Source organism: Spinacia oleracea, chromosome 1, assembly GCF_020520425.1.
Source record: "Spinacia oleracea cultivar Varoflay chromosome 1, BTI_SOV_V1, whole genome shotgun sequence".
NCBI lineage: Eukaryota > Viridiplantae > Streptophyta > Magnoliopsida > Caryophyllales > Amaranthaceae > Spinacia > Spinacia oleracea.
The window spans coordinates 134,727,522-134,744,352 of NC_079487.1; the positions used below are offsets into that span (position 1 = coordinate 134,727,522).

The 16,831-nt window shown below is 35.8% G+C and overlaps 2 protein-coding genes across 2 annotated transcripts; one reads left to right on the forward strand and one right to left on the reverse strand.

Annotated features, from left to right (window-relative positions):
• Positions 1-3,447: 3,447 nt before the first annotated feature.
• LOC110794085 (65-kDa microtubule-associated protein 3) lies at positions 3,448-8,980 on the forward strand. Its single transcript, XM_021999034.2, has 13 exons — positions 3,448-3,606; positions 4,547-4,641; positions 4,732-4,938; positions 5,473-5,724; positions 5,852-6,061; positions 6,153-6,308; positions 6,558-6,717; positions 6,895-7,046; positions 7,145-7,232; positions 7,346-7,419; positions 7,511-7,585; positions 7,689-7,944; positions 8,234-8,980. The coding sequence occupies exons 2-13, from the start codon at positions 4,570-4,572 to the stop codon at positions 8,728-8,730; spliced, it is 2,199 nt and encodes a 732-aa protein (XP_021854726.1). The 5' UTR covers positions 3,448-3,606; positions 4,547-4,569; the 3' UTR covers positions 8,731-8,980.
• Positions 8,981-9,169: 189 nt separating this feature from the next.
• Positions 9,170-15,670, reverse strand: LOC110794090 (lipoxygenase 6, chloroplastic). The gene is made up of 9 exons (XM_021999044.2): positions 14,953-15,670; positions 13,829-14,106; positions 13,490-13,727; positions 12,770-13,084; positions 12,535-12,620; positions 12,205-12,312; positions 11,690-11,991; positions 10,703-10,969; positions 9,170-10,104 (listed from the first exon to the last, which is right to left on the reverse strand). The coding sequence occupies exons 1-9, from the start codon at positions 15,347-15,349 to the stop codon at positions 9,354-9,356; spliced, it is 2,742 nt and encodes a 913-aa protein (XP_021854736.1). The 5' UTR covers positions 15,350-15,670; the 3' UTR covers positions 9,170-9,353.
• Positions 15,671-16,831: the final 1,161 nt, after the last annotated feature.

Sequence of the window (16,831 nt, forward strand, 5' to 3'; positions counted from 1 at the left end):
GTGGGGATATTTTAATTAAGCTGGGTGTCAGAATGCATATATTGTTATAATCATTAAATTTCTTGATGGAAACAATTACGAATAAATGGATGTCACTTAGCTTAATTATTAGTTGCTGAGATAAGGAGTAGTTAATTAAATTGGGTGTCGAATTTATATTTTATAATGTTTTTCTCTATATCTTTTCTCAATTTTAAGGCCTTACGGTGTATATATTGAAGGAAGAAATACCTTGTGACTTAAGTTTGTAATTTATTATGTTAAATTTAATTGATTTAGATTGTTTTGAGCATATATGGTTTAATTAATGGTAAAGACTTAATTAATTAAGCTCACAACAATTTTTTTAATTATAAAGTAGTTTGTCACAATTTTTGGACTTTAAAAGGTCTTTCTGACAAAAAAAATATTTATTTAAATGTAATTACTCCGTAATTAGTTTATACTACCTCTGTTCCTACACGTTCTTTACGGTTACTGTTTTTACGTGAATTAAGGTAAATGAGAGTATGATCAAGTGGGGTGTTATTTGCAAATGGGTGAAAGTGACATCTTAGTTAAGTGTGGAAGTAGATGAATAAAAAAAATTAGAAGAGAAAGTATAATTATGCAAGTGGGATAATAAATGTTGCAAGTGGATGAATAAAAAAAAAAAAAAAATCAAAATATAAGGTATAATTATAAACATTGTATTTCAAAAATAGAATAAAGTATAAGCGTAAATAACTTTGAACGAACTTAAAGGAACGAATGTAAATAAGTCTAAGTGAAACTCAGAGTAATAGAACACACCTACCGTAAACAAACTCTCAGTATTAACCATTCGGCCAAAACCTCATTCGTAAGATTTTAATTTATTAATTGCTATAAAAATATAATGCAATCTTTTTTTGACGGGAAATATAATGCAATCTTAATCGTTAATTAAGTGACATGATAAGAGCAAGATTATATATATCTCCAATTCTTAAATTAATGGAACTGGTCCACACTAAATTTATTGTGGACCATACCTTAAAATAAAGTCAATAACTTATTCTCAATTTATTTTGGTATTTTATTAGGATTATTATGAAAAAATATCAAATTAGTGTCGTTAATACAATGTTGTGCTTGAATAATGTGATTTTAAGTCACAATTCGCTTTAAAAAATATAGGGTTACTATGTTTCAAAAAATGGTTACTATGTCTAAAAATTTTGGCGTTTAATTTATTATAGTTAGTATATGAACAATAAAAGTCCATGTGAATATATAAATTGTGCTAGAGAAAACTATTGATTTTGGATCAGATCGACCGCAAGAATAGTCATATATATATTGGTATTTCCTTTTTGTATACTCCGTATAAAAAAGGTAAAACTTCCTTAATTGTCATAACAAATTAAGGAAGTTTGGTAAAACTTCCTTTTTGTATTAATATTTATCCAACTTCAAACAGGTTTAGGGAACTATCAAATAAATTAATAACCTTACTATTATATAAATAATTAGCGTGGCATATATTGTCACAACAAAAAGTTGTTCAGTACTACATATTCTTCGATTCTCTATCTCTCTTAATTTCTGAAATCTGTATCTCAAACGTAATTAACCATGTCTGGTAATATTGATGAAGGGTTAAGGGTGAGGAATGTAAGCATGGTAAAGACGGAGGAGAGAATCATGATAAGGCCGCCGTCGATAACGCAAGAAACGACGCCGCAGACGGCGGCGACGGTATGGACGCCGATTGTAACCGTACGGACGGAGTGGAAGGAAGTGCCCATGGTAGAGGAAGATTATGACAAGGTTAAACAAGTCAGTAAGAATTGCACCGAATGCGCGATTTGCTTGGAGAATTTCAACAACACCACCGCCACCGCCGCCACCAACAACAACACCACCACCACCACCACCACCAACAACCATGATCATAGGTGGGTATTGAAGCAATGTGGTCATAAGTTTCACGAGTCTTGTATAATTAGTTGGTTTGACTATGGGAATTCTTCTTGTCCTACTTGTCGTCGTAGCCTTCTTGATGGAATATTCATTGAATGTCGACGCGCCAAACGGGTCCGTCGAGTCGGATTGTAAAACAAATATTTTCGGGTTCGGATTGGGTTGGTCTCTTTCGGGTTCGGATGTAATAGCTAGTTTTTATTGTTAGTTTTCATAAACATCTAGATATGTACTACGTACGTAGTAAGGTAAAGAAAGGATAGGGTTTGTACCGATAATGCGCAATTAATTTGCTATAAGAATTTCGACATGCAGAAACATAAACTACTTTTTGTTGTTGTTAATTGTCCGTGTAATTTAGTAGTTTTTCGTTGTCAGTTTTTATCGAATTTAGTAGTTTTTCGTTGTCAATTTTCATCGAATGGGCGATTTGCTTTAAGAAAGCTAGATAGATCAATCGCATAAACTAAACATATATCAAGATGTGGGTCACAAGTTTCATGAGCAATGCATACTTCTCTTGTTCAACTTGTCCTAGGTTTTTCTCTAATAGAGTTGTAATCGAATTGAAATCAAATCAAATCAAATCAAATCAAATCAAATGCATGTATTTCTAGTGTTCGTTTTATTATTTTTGATTGTATTCTCCTACTTGTTCTAGCTACCACCAACCCACAAATTTTTATGGAGAAAATCTAATGTTTTTGACTTTTTGGTGGTCCCCTTGTAAAATAATAGTACTTCCCCAGTATTCTTTTATTAACATGTTACTCCGTACGTAGTAAATTTAAATAAACAAATATACCAAGTAGAATTTTTCAATTTATCAATACAAGAACACAATCACTATGTAACGCAGCGTGTATAAACACTAGTTGGTTATGAGATTAGTCTAATAGGAAAACCAAATGCTTTTTTGTTTTTATTTTATTCAAACGAAGCAAAGTCGAAATTAAAGCAACTAACAACAAAAATAAAATGCTACTGAGGAATCAAGCCAGGGTTAGTAAACACCCCTAGCATCCTCAACTAATTGAGTTCTAATGGAGCAATTTGTAAACGAAATTAATGGGATGTGTTAGAGACTTAGAGCTACACCTTGGTTTGCAAGTCAATCCGCCATTTTATTACCTTATCGTTAAACATGTACGATCTTTACTGTGCACCATAGGTTCTCGATCAACTTCAAATTATGTTCGACCTAATCAACAATAGCCCGACCCGGCTCGAAAAAGTATGGGTTTGGGCAGTGGGCATCCTCAAATACGCGTTTGTAGACCAAAGACTGAATTCATCATGAAAAGCCCGCTTTGGCCCGAAAACCCGTACTAAATTTATGGATTTGGGTATGAGTTTTTGTGTTAAAGTTGGGCCCAACCCGAATTATGATCGCAAGATGGATATGATGGCCTTGATGGGCCTTTGAAAATTAAAAAGAGAAAATGAACTTCATTATCGGATAGGGGGGCCATCTAGCAACGGACATTATAGTCTTTCCAAATATTTTTGAATTTGAACAAAAGTCACGTACTTCTTGTACAAAAATAGAAATTGCACTTCAAAAAATCTATTTTCAACGGTCGAATTTACATCTCTTTCTCCTTCACTCTGCTCTCTCGGCCGATCATCTTCAAGCTCTCAGATTTCTCATTATTCCACGAGGTTAGTTTAATTTCACAATATTTCTTCTCTTATTTGGTTAATTTCTGCCAAGTTATTTTGTTAACTGAAATCTCAGTTCAATTTGAAAAAAAAATCGTAACTTATGAAACCCTAGTTTTACTTATTTCTGTAAAAAATGGAATATTTGTTGTTTTTGTTGGGTTGTAGTATCTGGGTTTTGTAGATCTTCAAATCTTGTGAATTTCCCTTTAATTGCGACAATTATGTTTCAATTGTTGTAGGGTTTTTTTTAATTAATTTTTATTGTTAGTTAGGGTGGTTGTAGTATCCTTAAATGCGTAATTGGGGATTCGGAGATGAGTTTGTATTGCTTGAAATTTATGCTCTTGTGTTAAGATGTGTAGTATTGCCGGCAGTTTGAAGACCAGTAAACACTGTTGAATTTTCTGTTTATGTCACTAAAGGGCGAAAATTAGGATGGCTAAACATGATTTTTGTAAAATAACCTTTATAATTGTTACAATCGAGGGAATCCGAGCATGATCCATTGCTATTTTAGGAAATGTTGCAACTTTTTCTGGATATCTCAAAATGGTACCTGTATACGTAATATGTGAGTGTGATATTGGAGAGATGGAGCACTAATTATCATTGATTTGTATTAGAATTGATTTAGTTCTTTAGTAATGGTACTACATTTTGGTCACTCTTTATGGGGTTTAGGACGGAGCGATTTGACTAATATATAGCTCATATATTAGAATATAACAGATGATTTGCAGATTTAGTACATATTTGTGTTTTTATGCTGCGAGAACTGAGAAGTATGGATTCCTTAGCTCCAATTTAGAGTTTTTGTGGTTATCAATGAGTTATAAGATATGAAATTTATGATGAATCTGTTGTTTTGGTCCACCTTGACTGTTATTAGTTTGATTTCTTTGGCTTTCATTGATTTTACTTATTGATTCTGCTGCAGGTGCATACTTTGTGGTGGTTTTAATGGCTATGGTTCAAAGTGATCCGATTATACAAGCGGAAACAACCTGTGGATCTTTATTATATGAACTACAGGTATAAAACTAGAGTTATGACATGAACTTGATGCAAGGATGGTTTTTGTAGTGTTGTGTTTTTATTGATTTTGCTTATTAATCTGTTCAGATTATATGGGATGAGGTTGGCGAATCTGAAACAACTCGGGATAAGATGTTACTTGAGCTGGAGCAAGAGTGCCTGGAAGTATACAGGAGAAAAGTTGATCTGGCAAATCGCTGCAGAGCTCAGCTACTGCAGGCTATTGCTGATTCAGAGGCGGAACTGGCAGCCATATGTTCCGCAATGGGTGAGAGACCAGTGCATATTCGTCAGGTAAAGAATTCTAATACTTTGCATTTCAAATAACTATTTGTGAATTATTTGATTTGGTACTCTTTGTTGTATTAGTCATCACTGTAATCTGCGTGCCCTTATGTAGTTTTATAGCTCAGTTCCAGTCTTCAGAAATATGTTCAAGAACTGATGCATGAAAATTTTACTCAATTAAGCATGTTTCAGATTGAGCTCTTTACACTTCCATAGCTAATTCTTTGACACACATGAAGAATATGTTTTGTAATAATCTGATCAACAATCTGATATCAGATTATTAACATTCGTTGGAAATTGAGAATACCACAGAACCCTGCACCTGTAGCTATTGTAATCCAACGGTTCAGTTCTTTGCACTTATAGTTCCTAATTATTTGTTTATGCATGAAGAGTCTGTTGTAAGAACTTGATCAACAATGTGATTTCAGATTACAAACTTTTATTGGAATCTAATTATCAATGTCTGGAAATAGGGCATAGAACAGTTAGTACCATGCTTTTTGACTTGTCGATTAATGAGCTATACTATTGTAGACTGAACAAAAAGCTGGAAGCCTAAAGGAAGAGCTCAACGCAATTCTTCCACAGCTAGAAGAGATGCGGAAAGGAAAAATTGAAAGGAAAAACCAGTTTCTTGATGTCATTGGACAAATTCAGAAGTTATACACTGAAATACATGGATTTGCAGAATATGATAGAGCAACGACTGCTGTGGATGAAAATGACCTATCTCTGAGAAGGCTTGAAGAATTGCAAAACCAGCTACAGTCCCTACAAAAGGAGAAGGTGAATTGCTCTATTAAATTTTCACCCTTTTTCTTTGAATCAGAACTTCAGTTAAGGCTATTTGTCTATCAGGAAACCTTTCTTTCTAAAACTTTCATTAATTATGTCTTAATCTTTCAACTTGCAGAGTGATCGTCTGAACCTGGTCATCATACACTTGAATGATCTGAGCTCATTGTGTTCTGTCCTTGGGTTGGACTTTAAAGAAACTGTTAGAGAACTTCATCCAAGTTTAGCGGAGTCTGAAGAATCACATAGCATAAGTACTGATACACTTAAGCAGCTGGAGTCTGCTGTATTTAGATTGCGAGAGCTTAAGCTTCAGAGAATGCAGAAGGTACGGAAAATGTTTTTTTTGCATTTGTTTCTTGTTATTTCAATCTCTTAGTTACTCATCCCTCAGTGTTCTTTTAACTAAAATGGCACAGCTCCAAGATCTTGCAACAATGTTGTTGGAACTTTGGAATCTGATGGATACACCATTTGAGGAGCAACAAGCCTTCCAAAATGTCACATGTAATATTGCTGCATCCGAAGACGAGATAACTGATCCCAACGTCCTTTCAGAAGACTGCCTAAACTATGTGAGTTTACCTAATACTCATTTGTATTCAAACTATAAGCCGTTTGGCTAATTCTTTTGATCCAAAAAAGATATATGTTCCTTTACGTTAACAATGCAATAACAAGTGTGCTTTTAAGAATCAACACAACATACAGAGTATTATCAATACAACATTAAATGTTATTTCACTATGTTATATCCAATGCAGCTTAATCTAAATTGAATCATTAATACGAGTGAGAATATTAAGTGTAAATGACTTCTGCAGGTTGAGGCAGAAGTTTCCAGGTTGGAACAGCTGAAATCAAGCAAGATGAAAGAACTTGTCCTGAAGAAGAGAACAGAATTAGAAGAAATTTGCAGAAAGACACACTTGGTTCCAGAAGCAGATTGCGACACTGAACATTTCCTGGCAGCAATAGAATCTGGTATCACGTTTTCTGCATTAATGGTTATAAGTCTTTGTATTGCTTTGGCTTCTCCATATTCTTCTAATCTTGTCATCGGCTGTACAATTGATCATAATTTTATAAATGTTTGATTGCTTTGTTTTGTACTTCTCATTTCTTCCAGAATACTAAAATCTCTTTCCCCCTAAAATTTAGGAGCTTTGGATCCTGCGTCTGTCCTTGAGCAAATCGAATTGGAAGTTTCCAAGGTCAAGGAAGAAGCATTTAGCCGCAAAGAAGTATTGGAAAAGGTTGAGAAGTGGTTATCAGCCCGTGAGGAGGAAGAGTGGCTTGAACAATATAATCAGGTAATGCTTATTATCTTGAAATATGTACAAGTTCATTCTCATGCTTCCAACAAAAAAATTCACTGTAATGATAAATCCTTCTGTGTCTTTCACTTTAGGATGACAACCGATACAATGCCGGCAGAGGTGCTCATCTCACCCTAAAGCGTGCTGAAAAGGCCCGATCACTAGTTAACAAGCTTCCAGGTAAAACATCACACTATATCATGTTATATGCAAATGAACTTTAAAGTAAAAAACGTAGAATTGAATTTCAACGCGTCCACTTTTAATTTCAACTATTCTTGATGCTAACACAGGGATGGTAGAGGCACTGGCTGCAAAAGCTCTAAGCTGGGAGGATGAAAGAGGTCTTGTGTTTATGTATGATGGTGTAAGTACATATTAATTCTTAACGACTATTATTTTGTGGTGTTATCTTCCCTTATCCTTCAATTGTAATACAACATGGTTTTATCAATCAGGTTCGCCTTCTTTCTATGCTTGAGGAATATATGATATTACGGCAAGAGAAGGAGCTAGAAAAGAAAAGGCAGAGGGTATGCAGAACCTCTTGTGCCATTTGTTATTTTTTACTTTTAGGATTAAGCTGAATATGGGTGTTAATAAAGTATGCATGTGTGTTACTGTCTCGAATTTCAGGAACAGAAGAAACTCCAAGGGCAAATAATTACGGAGCAAGAGACACTTTTTGGGTCAAAACCAAGCCCGTTAAAGAGTGCCAAAAAACCTTCTAGAAGAATGTCTATGGGAGGTCCAGGAGCAGGAAACAGTCGAAGGCTTTCTGTTGGAGGTAATATGCTTCAAACTCCGAGGCCTGATTCATCTCACTCTACTCGAGCAACACCAAATTCACGTACTGTCAGAAAGGATGACAACACAGGAGTACAATCCACTGGTTAGTTCTTCTTAAGATCAGCCTTTTTCTGATGCATAACAGTTAAAGATGGCCGTGGGCCGGGTTGGCCCGAGGCCCAACCCAACCCGGCACGAAAAACCCGACCCAACATGAGTATGACAGCTCGTGGGCATGAGCTAGGCTTGGGTCCTGTTTTAACTTTTCAACCCGGCCCGAAGCCCGGCCATCTTTAACAGTTTGAGACTTAAGTTTTAGTTGTTTGCTGAGCTGATAATATTTACTACAAGCTTCAACTGCTAATGTCAATCATTTGTTTCATTATTTGTAGCAAGGAGAGCATTGGACATTGCAAATCTCCCGACTAAAAACTTCACATTTAGTGGTCGCGAATCTGAACCTTCTACTGTGGCACGAAGACCATTTTCACCCATTTCTTCTGTGGCATCATCAAGAGCAAATGGAGATTTCTTTGATGATCAGAACATAATGCAGAACAACAGCATGCAGAATTCTCTTGCCAAAAATGAGACACCCCAGAAAATCGTTAGCTTAAGTAATAACACTTCATTAGTAACTCCCTCGAAGAAGATCCCAACCTGGGATGAAGAAAACTATACTCCACACAAAATGTTGATCCCTCCACCTACAACGCCATTAACGGTTTCAGCTCCAATGCAAACAGCAATGACACCAGCTCCCCTGAAACCTCTCTTTGTTGATAATTTGGTGGAAGAAAAGGGTGAAGAGATCGAATACTCATTCGAGGAAAGAAGAGCTGGTTTTGTGGTGCCTAACACCCATCTAAGAAAAGCTATACAGGTATGAAACTGTAGGAAACCTCAAGTGAATTTGTTTTCTTTTTCCTTCTCTTTTATGTGTTGGAAGTAGACTTCAGATGATGGTGAAAGTCAAATAATATTTGGCTGCTTCGTCTTTCGGTCCCACTTGTATAATATTCTGCTGGTTGTTTCTTGCCTGAATCTGTGAGTTGTAAGATACTCTAAATTGTTCTTGTCAACTGGACTTCTTAGTCCCTGTTGATGAAATTAGAAAAAAACTATTCTTTCTCTGTTGATCTTTGTTCATATTTTTAGTCATTCAAAGTTCGTTTATTCTCACTCTTCTATCGTCCTTAGATTTGCTTCCTTTATCTGAGTTCAGACTTCAGAGTTATGAATTCGTATAAAAAATATTTAACTTTTAAGTTTATGACACAAATACACAATTAGAATGTTAAAAGAATCTGAAACCAGACACTAAAAACTGAAGAATATTCAAGTTCATGATATTCATTACTGTCTGATATGTTCTGTTTTCTTAAATGCGAATGCATACAGAAAAAATAAAACTATGAAGTATTGAAATATCTAGGTATACCAGAAGATACAGTATTTTTGCAAGAAAGAATATGAAGTAATAGTTGTAGTATACATATACATATACACTGTTCAGATAGAAATGCTATTAGGGATGCCACGGCCTGTAACACCAGGACCAGAAGTCGGTATAAGCAGTTCATAAGGAGGAACACCAGCACCAGTTCTGTTCCTAAGATTAAAATCCTTATTCCTTTGATTTATTATCTCTTCAACTTCCTTCAAACGAGAGGCGAATTTGTTGAACATGTTTCTAACCTGTTGATCATCAGTCCAATGACCATGTTCTTGCCCTAAATACTCTTCATCTGGTGAATGTGTTGACAAAGTATCTTGTACAGCCATCACTTTTGTACCCTGAAGTTTAGAAGGCAGAGATGAGAGGAATGTGTCTTGGGGGCTTTTTAGGAATTTTACATATTCGGGATCGTTTTCTTGAGGGATGAGCTGTCGCATGAGTGTAGGGCGGTTGGGAATGTACCCTCCGAAAGGGTACTGTCCGAAGTTTATGGCTGCATGTTGACCTGAAGCAACCCAGATTATTGTGGTTAGTATTCTGGTTAAGTCTTGCTTGGATTGGAGTTTAGGCCACCATGGTTCGTCTTTTAAGTCGGCGTGGCCTTTGTTCTTGACCTCTTTCCACCATTCTTGGAGCTCAGTATCACAGGTTATGGTAGTGGAGTCGGGGTAGAAGTGTGAAACGTAGGATTCGACCCATTCGTTTGTGGCAGACCATATGAGAAGGCCGTCAGCAGCGTAAGGGTAGTCTTCAATCACTAGTTTTACTCCACCAGGTGCTGTAGGATCCTCTTCTGCCATTCCCCTGAAAATTCATACAGATATCAGTCTAAACTCAATAACTCATAGCCACTTGATGCAAGTTGAAGAAGTAAGTAGCCATATGAATAAGTGTAATACTATCTATAGCTGGCAAAATCTGATATGACACGACACGATAACACGACACGAAAAAAACGGGTTGGTGTCATGGACACTAGATCTGACAAGATCTGACACGATATGAATCGGACATGAAAAAAGGGTTAGTGTCAAGGGTTTACAACCCGTTTAATTAAATGGGTCAACACGACACGACACGTTTAATTAGATGGGTCGGGTTAGTCTGAACACGAAATTGACACGATTTAAACCGCCTAAGAAAAACTAGTAATTTAATATATTTGGTGATAAACCTTTTTTTATAATGGAGCCAAATTTATTGAACAAACACAACATGAACCGGACACGGAAAAAACGGGTTAGTGTCAAGAGTTTCCTACACGATTACTTAAACGGGTCAATGCGACACGACATGACATGTTTATTAAACGGGTCAGGTTAGTGTTGAGGTTTCCCAACCCATTTATATTCGACACGAATACGACCGGACACGACATGTTTGTCAACTCTAAATAGATTACCTCCGGAGTAGATCAGCTGGCAGTGCCTCCATGTCAAACCGCCACATACTCTTGTACGCAGCGGAGCTGATCTCCATAGCATACTTTCCAGGGGTAAAAGAGGCCTCAATAATACCTCCTCCACAAATCAAGCTCTGTCGAGCAAGAGCATTGATTTCCATAGTGTATCTCATATGTGGACGCAGGAGTTTGTAAATAGGATGCATTTGACTAAGCTGTCTATTAGTAGCAATTATGTAAGCCTCCACACTAGCATGAGTCCTCAACCTACCAATCACATTACACCTCGAGATCAGAAAAAAAAAATGGGATGAAATCGAAGCATTATTGTTTGTTTTTAATACTAACTTCGTTTCACAATACATGCATCATTTATCATTTTCACACTATTTATCAATCAACTTTAACAATCTTTCTTTCACCATTATGTACTAAAGGGGTAATAAAGGGGTCATCTTTCACCATTATGTAAGAAAAAACTAGCCCGGCCCGCTGACCCGAGCCGCCCCGAAAAATAAGGAGTTTTGGGCAGAATGTTGGACCCAATTCTCGAGCCCGGCCTGACCCATTTTTTAAATTTTTTTGGTGGGTTTTGGGCAACTCAAAATTGCAATTTTAGTTATAAAATTGGCTCGGCCCGAAAATGGCCCCAAAACCGTTATTTTGGCCCGAAATAGCGGATCTGGGGCAGAATTTTTCAGCCCAAAATTTGGTCAGGGCTGACATAGTGGGCAGCATTTTAAGTCATGGCCCGGCCCGAACCCGGCCCGGCCCACAATTTGATCAGGTCTAGAAAAAACGTAGTTAAGGGAGATCCTGTTAAATTCGTACCAATCCAAATATTAACTTTTTTATAACTTTTACTCCATATTTGTATGCATTTTGAGATATTAATGTCTAATGAAGCGTGTTGGAAAATATGCAAAAAGAAATGTTGCATGTATTGTGAAACAGAGGTAGTAAAATCATAATGAAAACAAACCATACCAGTGATTTATCAGTTGATGCACGCCTGCATCAACAGCACAAACATGGGCTTTGGCTAACTTCCAGATCCAATAGCTTGTTGCATCATGTCCATGAGTATAAACACGATTAAATGCCGGACAAGAATCATTCGGAGGAAGTGATAGCTCGACTGCAATAGGTGTTAGAGTCCCGGCACTAGTATAGAAAAGAATCGTTCTAGATGCATACACTTTTCTTCCTGGTAAGGCGTTTATCTTGTTCACAAACGGAAGTAAGAGGTCGTGGTAATCTATTATGAACAGCTTTTTGGTTTCAATGGCCTGCATCAGCACGGTAAGAGGAAGCACACTCAGTTGCCAATCCATAAATAGTGAATCTTAGACTAAAGCCCTGTTCTTTTGAGCTGAATTGAATTGAACGTGAAATTATCTTATCAAATAAGTCTTGGAATTGCAATTAAGCAAAAAAGAACAGGGTCTAACATTTGAACTACCAAATACTTAATTATGTACATAATGACATGAAATCAGTACCTCTTCGACACTCATTCCATCCAGTTCTTTCTCGAGTAATGCCTTTGTGATCCCGGACTCTGCAGGGCCATAAACAGCTGGATCCAGTTTGCTCTTAATAGGAAATTCCTAAGTCACAAATCAAGTATAAGGAACTTCCATAAGTTCCATTGATTTTAGGAAAGAGTTCATCTGTGAATATGTGATAGAGTATAAAACTAATCTTAGGGCTTCAACCATTAGCTTAAGCTTTTGGTTGAGTTGGTGCTTTGACATGGTATCGAAGCCAGCGTGATACAAAGGTCACGGGTTCAAATCTCATATGAAGTTAAAGAGTAAATCAGAAGCTACCTTCAGAAGTTCAATGTTCACAGGATTCACTCCTGCTAAAGCCTGCCGTGCAAATTCATTATCTCGCAACCATGAAAATCTATCACCTTGGAACCAAAACCATATATAAGCATCAGAAGAACAGGAAAACCAAAATCAAATTTAGCCATCAGTAAAATTGTTACAGGAAAATATTTTTACTAGACAGTTGAAATATATTTAAATTAATGAGATAAATAGAGCGAATAAGACATACTTTTGATAACAGCAGGGATATCATACTTGAAGATCCTATCACCCATGTTGAGCATGTTCTTAAATTTATTAATCTGTTGAGTTACATCGCCTTCTTGTACTATAAAACCTTTGTTATATAAGCTGTCAATGTCAGAAAAACAGGTGAATGGGATATCTGAACTAGCCAAAGCAGCTGCAATCTGAGGTACTAAATTGTGCAAAACAGCTTTCAGTCTTCCAGTAGAAAATGTTGTCTGTTTCATCTCTTCGAAAGCTTCATCTCGTGGAACGTATACTGGATGAGGTTTCTCCAATCTACTCTCACATTCCGGAACTGCACAAATTCACAACATAAAGAAAAAGAGTTCAAAATCAAGAATATAAGTACAAGATTGTTCATCTAATTCTTTACATGTAAAGCCTGATTGTTACTGATCAAATACTACCAGAAATATTGTTTGTCAGTTGTCACTAAGACTCCGTTTGGTAGGGTGTAAAATGTTTTCATGGAAACGATTTTCCGCTTTTCAATCTTTACCTCCCTCTCCTTTCTTCACCTCAATCTTCACCATCTTCTCCCATTTTCTTGTAAGGAACCAAACAAAGGAAAACTAGTTTGGAATTGTGTTTTTTCCTTGGAAAATGCTTTCTATGAAAATTATTTTACACTGAAAACATTTTACACCAAACCAAACGGAGTCCTAAAAGTTACTAGTCAGTTATAATATAGAAACCATACCGGATTTCATAGGAGGTCTTCCAGTGCGACAGCGCCTTGGATAAGGTCGTTCAGAACCAGAAAGAACAGGCCTAAACAGGTCATCATCTTTTTCAGGATTACCCAAATCATTATATGGAGCATAATCATAAACCAACTCATGTAACTTCCTTTCTCCTTTCCCATCACCACGCCGACTAATCAAGTCCTCCCTTCGCAGATCTTTGATTCCCGGTGGTGTTTCTGATGGTAAGTATGTCTTCAGAAACAAACATTCAGCACAACATCAGATAATGTCATCAAAACAAATGAACAGAAATAAAATGTAAGTATTTGTTAACAGAAAATGTGACAGATTACATGATTTCTGAAGATAATTCTGCTATCAGGGTTGTCTTTACAGGAGTGAATCCATGAATTTGCAGGGAAGTAAACAGGTCCAAAGTCGAATCCATCAAGAACAATCTCAACCAAATAGATTTCTCTACTGTACTTATTAGTAATGAGGATAGCTCCAGGATTTCCAAAGTCATTAGGGACTGTAAAATTCGCGGTATATTCATCAATGTATGATTGTTCTGATGAACTAGGCCGCCACTCGTTCACGTAAGCCTCTACTGTCTTTCCTGAATTTGTGTCTGCAATAACAACACAGATGATGAATCCCATCCATAATTGATCACAAAATCATGTAAACTCAAATTCTTGTACCAAATTCAATACATTGGAAGCAAGTCTAATATCAGATTACTTAAATTTCAAATATTGTTATATTTTTGTATAATATCCCATTACTTAACAATTAAATGAGGTCTTGACCTAGCAGTATGATAGTCGATAGGTCACATGTTCAAATCTCCTCCCCATTTGTAATTAGTAATTCCTTCGTGGCTCATTCACACCCCAAAAGAAAACATTACTTAATAATTATACTAATTCTTAATAATTTGAGATTTGTAAACAGATATCCACATATATTCCCAAAAGAAATTTGTATCAAGTCAAGGAAATTACACAAAATACCATCAAGAGGCAAGACATGAAACTATTCATATATTCCAAAAAAAAAAATTATAATTGTGAAACTATTTACAATTTTTGTTTTTGATTTTCTTTTGGTGGGGATACTAGTCACAGATCTTAGTGATTAACCAATCATCCCAATTTCCAGGCTTAAATTAGAAAGAAAGAACACCCTTTACTAAAAAAATCTCAAATTTCCCAAAATAGATAAGAATAAAACAAAAAGCAACATTAATAAATTCCACTTATCAAGTGGGAGCTCTACTAGGGTTCGATTCTCATTACCCCCCAACTTCATAAATTATGAGCTCTTACTTTTTACTCAATAAATCTAACTTAAAAATATGAACTCGTTCTCCTACAAACTTTGGTGGATCTTGATTTAATTTAATAAATTGGTTTCCGAACTTAAAAACAATGAGAAATGTAAACTAGAAGAAGAATAAAACAGAAAAACAGACCAGGATCAATCTGCTCACTAATAAGCTGAAGGAAAATCCCTTGACCAATGCTATTAAGAAAGTTAAACCACTGATCTTCAACTTTATCAACTAATCTTTGTCTAATCTTCTTCTTAATTGTAACAATTGCCTTAACTTGAATCCCACTTCCCAATAACGTTGACTTTCCACTTCCATCTTTGACTTCCATTGCTGAGGGTGCACTTGAATCCACTGTCCTGTCACCACTGCTGATCACTGCTCTCACACTCATCCCACTCCCACGTGTCACCTTCTTACTCATCCTTGCAGTTCTTCCGGTGCCGGAGATTCTAACTCCGGTGAATCTCCGGTGAGGTGGTGATGTTGTGTCATTGAGATTTGGGTTGATTGTTGGGATTAGCCTTGAAGTTAGCATCTTTTTAGTTAAAAATTGTGATTTTTTTGTAAAAAGATCAAATCTTTTTTGATTTTAAGAGTTGAAAATGGTGATTATTCATAAAAGATCAAAACTTTTTGGTTTTTAAGGGTTGAAAATGGAGGTTTTTTTCATGAAAAGGATAAAAGATCATGCTAAGTTTTTGGGTTTTAAGGGTTGTAAAATGGAGAGTTTTTGGGTTTATAATGGTGAGAAAAAACTGAGTAACACTGTTTTTTTTCATGTTACTGATTCACGAGTATGATTAAAATAATTGGGGAAAAGGACAAAATTGTCAATTTTGTTGTCTGTCACTTTGTTTAATACAAGTGATCAATTAGTCATCATAAGTGTGAATATAGGTGAGATAATTGAGAGCAATGTCACATTTCATAAAGGATATGGTTATGATTTGTTTGGTTGATATTTACTAGGAAAAACGTGCAACTACATAAGACATGAAACAACTCAACATAGAAATGGTATTAGTTGAGTTAACACATGAAGCATGACACAACCCGACAAAGAAATGGTATTCGTCGACCTAACATGAAGCACGACATAACCTAACACATAGATAGTCGAGCTATTGAGTTAACATGAAGTGTGTTGGGCTAGTCACAACACACGCACGGGATGTGTATAACCTAACACAACACTGTCAAGTTAAGAACGTACGCACGACATGACATGATATGAGACATGGATTTCATAGACTTAATTTCAGGCTAGCTAACAAATAATAAAGTGTGAATGAAAGGACTATCAATGTGTATTGATTATGAAGATAATCAAGGAATGCAAACACTAGACCGTTTATCTTTTTCGTGGTCGATCTCCAAGACTTACTTTTAACCTTAAAAATCCTTAAACGAAAATACGTACTTCTATATTTTGAAAATCTAGCAAAAATCAACATATTACGTTACGTATATAGACATATAGTACTTATCTTACACGAGATCTTGACATATAATTAGTGGTTAAAATTGATAGGGTGTGATTAAGGTTCGATACGGAATGCATATATACTACGGAGTAGTCGTAGAAGTTTAAACGTGCATGGCGTGGTATAAGGTGACGGAAGGGGGAAATCTGATCCTTATTTGTTCCCATACTAATTAATATTTAATAATGGGAGACAACGACGTATAATCAATTTAATTATTTAAATAAAGTGATTAATTAATAACTGGGTTCACAGTTTCATAACGAGCAGATCCACTGGCCACGATGTGGCTGATAAAATCAATAAATATCTACAAACATTGCAAGTTTGCAACGGTTTTGAACTAGTGGCTACTCCGTGGATTATGGACCATGGTGCACAGTGAGCATGGTTCATTAAAAGAACATATGTGCATAAGTAAAAGAACATGACACTATGACAAAAGAACATGCGATATAATATTTTATTTTTTTGTTATAAAAAATAATATATAATTTCCCTATTTATTAAATATATAAATAAAAAATATATTC